The sequence below is a fragment of the Nelumbo lutea genome, chromosome 1, assembly GCF_056320005.1.
Source record: "Nelumbo lutea isolate HS-2025 chromosome 1, American lotus-T2T, whole genome shotgun sequence".
NCBI classification, from domain to species: Eukaryota; Viridiplantae; Streptophyta; class Magnoliopsida; order Proteales; family Nelumbonaceae; genus Nelumbo; species Nelumbo lutea.
Window position 1 is genome coordinate 196857378 of NC_142684.1, and position 10961 is coordinate 196868338.

Consider the following 10961-nt stretch of genomic DNA (forward strand, 5'->3'; position numbering starts at 1 on the left):
AACTGAAGAAATCTCTTTATGGCCTCAAACAATCTCCTAGAGCCTGGTTTGAGAGATTTAGAGCTGCACTTGTTAAATTCGGCTATGTTCAGACACAGTCAGATCATACTCTTTTTGTGAAGAAAAGTGGGTCTCTAGCAGTGTATCTCATTGTGTATGTTGATGACATTATAGTGACTAGTGATGATGCCTCTAGCATTCTGGGCCTTAAGTCTTTCCTCCGTACAGAATTTGAGATTAAGGATCTGGGGGAGTTGAGATATTTCCTTGGCATAGAAGTTGCCAGATCCAGGGATGGGATTCTTATTTCCCAGAGGAAATATGTCCTTGATTTGTTGTCTGAAAATGGAAAATTGGGTGCAAGACCAGCTGCAACTCCTATTGATATGAGTCACAAACTTTCAGCTTCGGATGGAACTTTGTTGGAAGACAAAGGGGTCTTTCAGAGACTTCTTGGGAAGCTTTTGTACCTGTGCATGACTAGGCCAGATATCGCGTATGCTGTCAGTTGCATTAGCCAGTTCATGCATGCTCCTAGAGATACCCATATGGCAGCAGCAGAACGGATTTTGTGCTATCTGAAAGGCTCTCCAGGAAAAGGAATTCTATTTGCCAAACATGGTCATCTGAAACTTGAAGCCTATACTGATGCTGATTGGGCTGGAAATATTGATGATAGAAGATCTACTTCAGGGTATTGTAGTCTGGTGGCTGGTAATGTTGTCTCTTGGAGGAGTAAGAAACAAACAGTTGTGGCTCGATCCTCCGCAGAAGCAGAATATAGAGCCATGGCACATGGAGTCTCGGAATTATTGTGGCTAAGGTCCTTAATGGAAGAACTTGGGGTAGATCATGACAAACCCATGATGTTGTACTGTAATAATCAGGCTGCCATCAACATTGCTCACAACCCGGTACAACATGATAGAACCAAACATATTGAGGTTGATAGACACTTTATTCGTGAAAGAGTCTCCTCCGGTGAAGTGTGTCTTCCATTCATTATTTCTGAAGGACAACTGGCAGATTTTCTCACCAAGGGCATTTCCAAGGCAAGGCTTCAACATGACACTGGCAAGCTGGGCATGATTAACATCTATGCTCAGCTTGAGGGGGAGTGTAGAGAAGATGGGCCGAATGGCCCATAGACTGTCATTTCATGTTATGTTATGTTTCTCTCTGTTGTGGGCCTTATTCTGGGCCCATACTCTGTAATATTCTGTTTTTTGTATTTTCCTGCTCACTCAAGGACCTCTCTGTAATTTGTCAAAGATTAACTTATTAATAAGATGTTTAGAGTGTTAGAGAGGGGTTAATGTTCGAACCTCTTACTCTCTAACACTCATTGCTGCCAGCTCTCTCTTCTCTTCCTCTCTTGTTTGTTCATTTTCTGGTTTGCATCTAATCTCAAACAGTTCCATACATCAAGTGGGCTGTTTTCAACTGTTAACAATGGCAGAAGAGTGGAAGTCCCTGAAAAAATCCATCAAATCTGACTTTACTATTTCCCAACACTTCTAGAAGAAAAAAATGGGAAAGTCGTCTGGTCCAAGAGCCCTGTCTCCATCCATACTAAAGATTGCCTCTTTAACTTCTTCCTCTTCAAAGCTTCTTTCCAGCCATACTCTCATGTCAGCTGATAAAGTCATGCCTTCCCATCTGTTTTAGGTAAATCAGCTATTACTTTCCTTGGAGTATAGGGTTTTGAAGTAGGAGAGAAAGGCTTCCTTAATTTCCTTGGGGTTCTCCACTTCCCTTTAGTTCACTTTCAGCTTAGAGATGAAGTTTTTTCCTCGCCTTCCCAAAGCGCAAGTGTGGAAGAATCTGGAGTTGTTGTCTCCTTTCAGCCATCTCACTCTCGATCTCTATCTCCAATAGATTTCTTCTCTTCTGACCGGCTGCTCCCAGACCTTCCTCAAATCAGCTCTTTTTTTTTTTTTTGATAAATTCCGAGTTTCCTCAAATCAGCTCTTTTTTTTTTTTTTGATAAATTCCGAGTTTCCTCAAATCAGCTCTTCAACCTCTGCTTAAGTCATCTAGGGTACCATTTTGTTCTCTACTATCCAACTCTTCTAACTCCATGAGAATTCTTTTCTTCTCTTCTTCAGATGCTTTAAATTCCTCTCTTCCCCAAGCTTTGAGATTTCTCTTTAGGACTTTTAATTTTTGTAACAACCGGAATCCAGCCCAACCCTCTACTTTGCATTCTTCCCACCAAGCAGCAACCTTCTTGTTGTAGTCTTTGTGAGATAACCAGAATTTTTCCAATCTGAATGGGGCCTTTCCTTTGATGCGCCTATCAGTGCTCAGCAAGATAGGTCAGTGATCTGAAGTGCACTGTGGGCGAAATTCTTGGAAAATGTTGGGAAATCTCTCCATCCAGTCCTGAGAGAGCAGAGATCTGTCAAATCTGCAGCTTATGGCATTTTCTTGCATATTTGACCAAGTGAAGAGTCCACTATTGAGGGGGAAATCACACAGATTGTGTCTAGATATGAAGTTAGAAAAATTCCTCGTACTTCTGGTCAGGGCTCTACCATTAAATTGTTCTTGACTAAATCTGGTGATGTTGAAGTCTCCTGCTAAACACCATGGGATATCTTCCTCCTCATAAAGAGAGTCCAGTTCATCCCAAAATCTTTCTCTATCAGATGGAGAGTTAGAGGCTTAGGGCCATAAACTCCAGCTAGAATCCAACTGAAATCATCTTTGATATTAGTGAACAAGGCCAAGATTGAGAATTCTCCTTTATCAGTCTCCAAACCCAATATTTCATCTTCCTTCCAAGCTAGGATGATTCCACATGCGGGCCCCACTGCTGAAACAGCAGTCCATTTTCTTCCCCTTATTCCCCAAATAGCTTTCATAAGTTTTCTGTCAATTATTTCCTTTTTTGATTCCTAAAGTATAACCACATTTGGGTTTTCTCTTTTCAGAGTTTCTTTCACTAGACTTCTTTTAAGCTGACCTTCCAAACCTCTGACATTCCAGCTTAAGACCTTCATTGAGCCACTCTTACAGAAATCCCCTTATTTGTCCTACTTCCATCTGAGGTGTGATCCATTAATCCCCATTGAAGCCTTTTAAATTCTCTTTTGGGGCCCTTTTTTATAGTTTTCTCTTGATGCTTTCCAGGTTTGATCTGTTCTTTCTCAGATGTTCTCAGCTTCTCACCTCCTTCCTCTCTTCTTTCAATTCCCAATGTTCTAGTAATGTTAACATCTCCTGTGTTCACCGCCACCTTCTTACCAATGCTTGATGGAGCAGCTATCTAAAGTGAATCAATCTGCTTTGGGTGTGATGGCAATCCAATTGAACCTGAAAAATGAGATGAAGATGAAAGACGATGAGAGATAGTAGGAAAAAAAGGAGTCTAAAGATAAGGAGAATCAGAAAAAAGAGGAGCGGATGATCTCCCTGAGGACTGCTGAGAATTTTGGCACGAACTAGGATAGGGGGTTGGCAAAATTCTTCCTTGTCTACGAACAAGGGTGTCTGAGTCTGAAGTCAATCCATAGTCTGGATTGATTAGTTGTGTCTGCTCAAGTATCTCCACACTTCCCCAAAAATCTTTCCCTGCAAACAAGTACTTTGCCCTTTCAAAAGCTGTCTCTCGAGGATTTGGTTCTGCTTTTGTTGCATACGAGCAAAGGTCTTCCTCTGTATCATCTTCTTCACTGGCGGATGAAAAAACCAGAGCTCTCTAAGGGAGTTGGAGACCTGAATACATTTCCCTTGTGTCGGCCCGAACTGGGGGTGTTTCAGGAGTGGACTGGCCAGTAAAATTTATCAAAAAAAAAATGGACTAGCCAATATAGGAGGGGGTCTCTAGTGGGATTAAGGAGTTTGGGTCGAGTTCCCTTTGTGGGCCTTGGGCTTCAATAGAGCAACCCAAAATCTCGAACCGGTTGGGTTCTGGTTCAGACTTAGAAAACTGGGTTTTGGAGGTATTTTGAAATTTGAAAGGGGAATCGAGACTATCTATCTTCCTTCCTTCAACATTGAGAGACTGTCTAGTTCCTTCCTTCAACATTTGAAAGAGGGTTCTGGTCTAGTTTCTTTAAAGGGGTATTTTGAAACTTGAAATAGAGCTCCTGCGCTACTGTTTGAAATCCCACTGCCAGCTTTTCTTCAACACTACGCAACCCCCTTGTTCGATCAGATTTCGGAGCTGCTAAGGGAGATTTGCCATGTGGAAATGTGTCGTTAGAGCGAGTCAGCTCAGTGGGAGAAGGAGGTGACCCGTTCGTCTTCTCCACCTCCACTGAGGTAGAACCAAACCTCTCTATCCAAAATGGAAATGTGTCGTTAGAGCGAGTCAGCTCAGTGGGAGAAGGAGGTGACCCGTTCGTCTTCTCCACCTCCACTGAGGTAGAACCAAACCTCTCTATCCAAAATGGGAATTGATCGAGGGATAACTTGGATGCCATGGTTTTTCACCTTGATTCTAGCAAAGCTTTACTTAGAAAGGTTCGAAATTTTGTGATCTATCTCTTCAAGGCCTCCGCAAAGATCTCCGATTAGGGAGAAGGTTTCCTTCGTCCAGAGGTGGACAAGTAAGCCTCATAGCTTTAACCAGCCTTTGAAACTCAACCATTCTGGGACTGGATTTATCTTTAGTAAGTGGGTTAAGGATTCACCATTTGCATAGCAAAGGGAACACACATGTGGGGATAGAAGCATGTCACAAGTGTTCACCTTCCCAAGGAAAACCTCCTAGCACAGTGCTTGAACCTTGAGTGGTATTGACTTATCCCAAATCTCTTTCACTGGGAAATTCTCTCCCACCTCTAATGGTTGTAGTGAATTGAAAAAAGAAGCACAAGTAAAGATACCATTAGGGGAGGTAGACCAAACTTTAATTAGGGGTGAGCATTCGGTTTATTCAGTTAAAAACCAAACCAAATAAATCGAAATATTAAAATGAAAACCGAAACCGATTTTCAATAAAATCGAAATAACCGAACCGAAATTTTCGGTTCAGTTTTCGGTTATTTCGGCTAAAAACCGAATTTAGTTATTAGTATATATAATATTATATATTATAACCTATAATATATATTATTATAATATATTATAAAATTTAATTTCATTATAATAGATTATATATAATATATTAATATATAGATATATAGCATATTATATATATTAAATAGTATATATTGTATATTATATATTATATATTATATAATGAATTTTAGCTAATTCGGTTTTTTCGGTTAACGAATTTTTAAATCTGAAAACCGAAACCGAACATCGAAATTATTAAAAACCAAATTAACCAAACCAATTTCTCAAAAACCGAAAAAACCAAACCTAAATTTTCGGTTTGGTAATTCGGTTTTAATCGAATACTGCTCACCCCTTACTCTAATGCCCTCCACAAACCAAACCAAGAAAGCAGACTTGATTTATCCAATAACTAAAGAAGGGACTCACACTCGAAATCTTCTAAAACCAAAACCTAATTCAACCCAGAAGAGGAAAAGGTGGCAAACCTCAAAAGATAGGTTGACACTTGTTGTTAGACACTAAATAAAGACCTAGGAACAGGGAGTTGAGAGGAGTATCATCTACCCAAAGATCTTCCCAGGAAAAAAAAAACTTGGCCCACAACCCACATCAAAGCTGATAAAGTTAATAAAAGTTCGGTATACCTTTTGAATTGCTTTCCAATGAGAACATGAAGTCGAACCTTTGCATCCCAGCCATTGCTCATCATCCCGTAAATGCTCTTGATGACCTTATGCCATAGCCTATCTCTTTCCAAAGGAAATCTCTATAGCCACTTTCCTAGTAGAGAAGTATTCCTAAGTATCAAGTTTCCTATACCTATCCCTCCCTTCTCTTTTGATCTACTAACTTAGTCCCACTCCACTAGATGATCCCTTTTCTCTTCCTGTAGCTCCCAAAGAAAATCCCTCATGATCTTTTCTAGTTGTCCTGCTATCCTAGATGGCATCCAAAAGGTGGATAGAAAATAAATTGGAAGATTGGATAGGGTTGCTCTAAACAGAGTTATTCGCCCTCCCAATGAGATGCAATTCCTCTTCCAAAGAGCCAATTTTTTAGTATCCTCTCTACCACAGGTTTCCAAAACACCCCTGATCTCGAGTTCCCACCTAGAGGAAGATTTAGATACTCCAAAGGCCACTGTCTAACCTCACACCCTAAATTCCCTACCAAGCTACTCAACCCTTTCCTCCTCCACCTTGATACCCACTAAACAACTCTTTCCCCAATTTACCTTTAAGCTTGAAATAACTTCAAATGAGTTGATAAGCTCTTTCAAATTTCTAAGATTTCCTTGATTGCCTCCCTCACAAAAGAGAATGATATCATCTACTAACTACAAATGTGTAATTGTCACCTCAAATCTTCCTACCAACCACTAAACAAGTTATTTTGATCAGCCCTAATAATCATTTTACTTAACACCTTCACAATTAGGGTAAATAGGAAGGGAGATAAGGGATTTCCTTGTCTCCGACCTCTTTTTGCTGGAAAGAAATCACTAGCCACACCGTTTAGGGGAGAGATAGAGATTATGGATAAATAGTTGTTTGAGCTAAAGGAGCTTCTGTTACAACAAACTAAGTTCACATGGTCCGACTTACAAGCCTCCCCTCTATGCTCTAAGCTGGATAGGTTCTTGTTTAACCTTGAGCGGGAGGAACATTAGGAATGATTGTTGTCTAAAGCTTTGTCAAGAGTAACATCTTAAGTGATCCTACCCCTTTTAGATTTGAAAATATGTGACTTACCCATCTAGAATTGTTTATAGAGTGAGGGATTGGCAGTGGGAAGAGTTAAGAGGTGTTTCTTAGAAAGGAGTGAAGTTTCATAGGAAGCTACAAAGGTTGAAAGGTAATACCAAATTCTTTCATGCAATTGCAAATGGAAGGAGATGAAAGAATTTTGCGACAAAGTTAGAAGTAGATGGAGAAGTGTTTTTAAACCAAGAAGAGATTGTCAAGATATTTTTCCGTGCCAAGTAGGTGATAGACATTTTGTGGATGGCTTTGAATGCCCTACCTTGGATGTTGATACAACTAGATCGTTGAAGAGAGATTTTGAAATGGATGAAATTAGGAGGGTGGTATTTTCAATTGATAGAGGATTAAGGCAGTGTTGCCCATTGGCCCCGCTCTAAACTTAAAGTCTAATTTTGATGAAGAGAAAACTTCACGGTCAAGAAGGGGAAAATTTTGGCTTTATAGTAAATTTGATGGGCTTCAATTTTTTAGATTATTTTAATGCATTTTAATTAATGGAGGAAAAATTAAGCTACAAAAGAAAAGGTACCAACGTGAAAAATACATGGCTTAAGTATGCTTTCTCAAAGATAATAAGAGATAAACTCCAGGATTTGACACTCACGCACAAAATCATCATGATTTTGAAGCTGGAATGAAACTGTTGAACATAGTTAGACTACTATTCTTTTTCAGCTGCTGGTAAATTTTGTCTGGTATCAAATTCAAAACTTTACAATACAGTCAATTTTTTAACCATCTTCTAGAGTGTCATTAGTCAGCCATAGCAACTGATGGCCATTGGAGAGGGCAATTCTCTAAGGGCAGAACTGTTGTCTCTGTTATACAGATTCTGTATTAGGTATTGTTTACTTCCCTGTCATTATTCTGTCCAATGTTCAGGGATAAAGTCACTTTTCATTAATAAAACATTTATGTTGCTTATCAAAAAAAGAAAGATAAAAAAGGCAATCGCAACTGATGCTTATGCCTACTATCATACTTCCCCCAGAGTTAACCATTCTCTCTTTCTTGCTTTCTTTTTTGTTTTTCTTTTTCAGTTTCCACGATCATGGTTTTCATTCTTTTTCTTGGTATATTTCTTTGTTTGCTTCCTGCACGACAGCACTCAATTATCTGGAAGATACAGAGGACCCAAATATATAAATTTACAGGACAACTAATAAAGGAGACACCTGTACATAAACAATGATTATAAATTCAACTGGGTATTGTAAGCTCTTTAGATAACAATGATAATTAGGAGCTGAACATGTGGGTTGGCCTTAGTTTAAGAATATTTCCAATGCATAATTTGTCAATGAAAATTTCTTATTTCTGTGTCAACGAAAGATGAATGTAGGGAATCTATAGAAAGCAAACCAACTCCCCTTTCGCACAGAAAATGGAGATACAAGCTAGAAGTGCAGTAAAACAGACAGAGAATTTTTACTAACATCAAACGGTAAAGAAGGCACCAAAACAAGAATAAAACCATTGTGTAATTTGAAACCAAGAACAGTATCTTTTTGCCTTAAGTATCAATTAGCACAAAATAAAGTTTATACAACTTCCCAAAATGAACTAGTTAAATAAAGATTGAGAGAGAAATACCTTTCACTAGTCCTAAAGATGGCTCCAGCATTCTCCAGCAAAATCTTCAGCAGCTCTAAAGCTACAATTTTTCCGCGCATCAACTGCGGATCATTCAAGGCCTCCTTGGGAGGTGTCTTCATTGAGAGTTTACAAAGTGCCCTAAAAACCAAGAAAGCATCCCGTCGCAGCTTATTACCAATCTGAACCTCCAAGTCATCATCTCTCTCGGTCTCACCATCCACCAATTCCCCCTTTCTCCCTTCCAAAGCAGTCTTATACATACTGATTTCCCAATACTTGGCATCCAACATGTCCTTATCCGTTGAATCCAACAAATCTGTCGGGTTAGTGGTTTCGACGGTCGTAGTCTCAAATGCACCATCATGGGCACCCAGCGATGGTTTCCCTGGGTTGGAAGGATTCAAAACCACATCAATGTCTTGCATGATCTTGGTAATGAACCCCTGGACAAACTGTGTCATGCTTCCATCCGTGTCGGACTTCTCTACAGGCTCCATCAGCTCTGCCACCACAATAGGCTGAACAGGAACAGTGGATGAATCAGCCTCCATTCTCCGAAACACAATGACCAGCATTTGTATCAGAGAAGCCTTGGCAGTTGTCTGATTAACAACATTCTTGCTCCCCAAGTAGATATCATAACAAGTTCTAACGATCTGCAATAAGCAATCCCCGTGGATCCGCAATGAGATCGAAGTAACAGCTGAGAGCAGTGTCTTAAGTACCATCAGTTCAACCGCGTCATCGCCCAAGTCATGACACTTACAGACGGAGTCCATCATCCGAGAGAGAAGTTTGGATTCAAGCCCTCCAGAAGGATCCGCCTCACCACGAATGTAGCCATGGGCGATCAGCTTCTGGATGCAATCAATAGCCGGATCGGCAATCTTAAGAACTCCCGATCCACAAGCAGCGATCAGGGGACTGAGAATTGTTTCGGCCTCGGCGAGAGAGAATTCAAGTGGGCCACCGTCGTGCAACGGACCGGGAACTGAACTGTCCGGTTCAGCATCGTCGGGAGTAGAAGAAAACTTATTGGGAGAAGCTAATTTCTCGATTACAAATTTGCATTCATGAACTAGCTTGGAGTGTTTCCTCCAGGAACAGTTCTTGATGATCTTCTCTAGAGCTGGAGTAATTACCAGACTCAAACGGGAATCGGCTTCCGAAGAAGCCATTCCCGACCTAGACTAGCAGAGTTTCAGATCTGAAGAAGTGGAAACTAGGGCTTTTTCCCTTTTCTATTTGAAGCGAGCAAACTTACATGGTACGTCAACGGCGATAGTTGAATTGAACCAGCAGCAGGGCGATGGCTGCTCTGTTTCTTTCTCCTTGTTCTCTTCTTTCCAATCAGCGGGAGCGATTGGGACCGTGTTGGCAAACTGAAACTCGGTGAAAAGCCAAAGCTAGACTAGGAAAGAAACGGTACAAGTCAGTCAGGTATATTATTTCTCCTCACATTAAATGACTAAAATGCCTCTCCATCTATGGATATTGACATATTGCGTAGGAGTATGGTGTGTGCACTGCAACTCAGGAGTCAGGAGGCATGAATCAAGAACCAAGGTGAGTTTGGGTGCGGATGGTAATATAGTGGGCAATAGTATGGGTATTTTGGACAATTTATCAATAGTAGTAGTAGGTAATATAAAGAGGCCTAGGCGTTGCAGGATGAAATCTGTTGACTGTTTTGGATTGGAGTTGGAGCCTGGAGGTACCGCCCGCCCGCCATGTCACGTGAAGTCTTGCTTCTTCATTCATGGTTGATGGTTCATTGGTTCCCGCTTCCCGGCGGCAATGAGGCTGGACCGCTGGGGTGGTGAGTTCGCGAGTCGACCGTATCAACGGATTCAACTAAGCGGTTGGACCGCCACCGCGATTGAACCATGTAATGGACCCTTATTAATGAGCTTCTTTCTTTCACTGACGTCCCAACTCGCACGGTTTCCAAAGCCCAAAGCCCAAGTTTTATTCATGTCTAAGGCCCGTTAATTGCTTGGTGTTGTGTTGGTATCCAAATCCCCTGCGGAAACTGGGCCAAACGTGATGCCACATCATCCTTGTATATATGGACCACATGTTTACGGAGCCGAAACGGTCTATCTTGATTGGCCCCAATTCATACTAATACCATGGATATAATTGTAGGGGATTCAAAATAAAAAAAAGGACATGAAATAAAAAATTGATTAATAATATATTTATATGTATATTATTATTAAAAGTATTAAGGGGAGTATAGAAATTTGATTTGATTAAAATATCTTAATTTTTTTTAATTTGGCCCTTATCTATTTGTATTTGTAAGGACATAAATGTAACTTAAACAATTTTTTCTCATTCAAATTCCTCTATAAGTATGTACATTTTTTGCACGTGGTAATTTTTTATTATGATGATGATAGTAAATAATATGTTTCTAAATTTTTTTATATTTTTATATTTCTGTTTATAAAATTTATTCTTATTTGCCACACTCGTTTTTGTTTAATATGATAAATATACAATATTAGAAATGCGCCCAAATGTTTTCTACAATCTTTTTGTATTTTTTATACTTTTTGTGTGTTTTCATATTTTTTTTATCTT

The 10961-nt window shown here is 39.9% G+C and overlaps 1 protein-coding gene across 1 annotated transcript in view; it reads right to left on the reverse strand.

Moving 5' to 3' along the window:
- The window catches only part of LOC148880207 (brefeldin A-inhibited guanine nucleotide-exchange protein 2-like), a 61534-nt gene extending 51606 nt beyond the window's left edge, over positions 1 to 9928 (reverse strand). Inside the window, exon 1 of the mRNA XM_088962054.1 lies at positions 8370 to 9928. Within this exon, the coding sequence (XP_088818180.1) occupies positions 8370 to 9550 (1181 nt within the window). The 5' untranslated portion in view covers positions 9551 to 9928. The remainder of the gene's footprint in view (positions 1 to 8369) is intronic.
- Positions 9929 to 10961: the final 1033 nt, after the last annotated feature.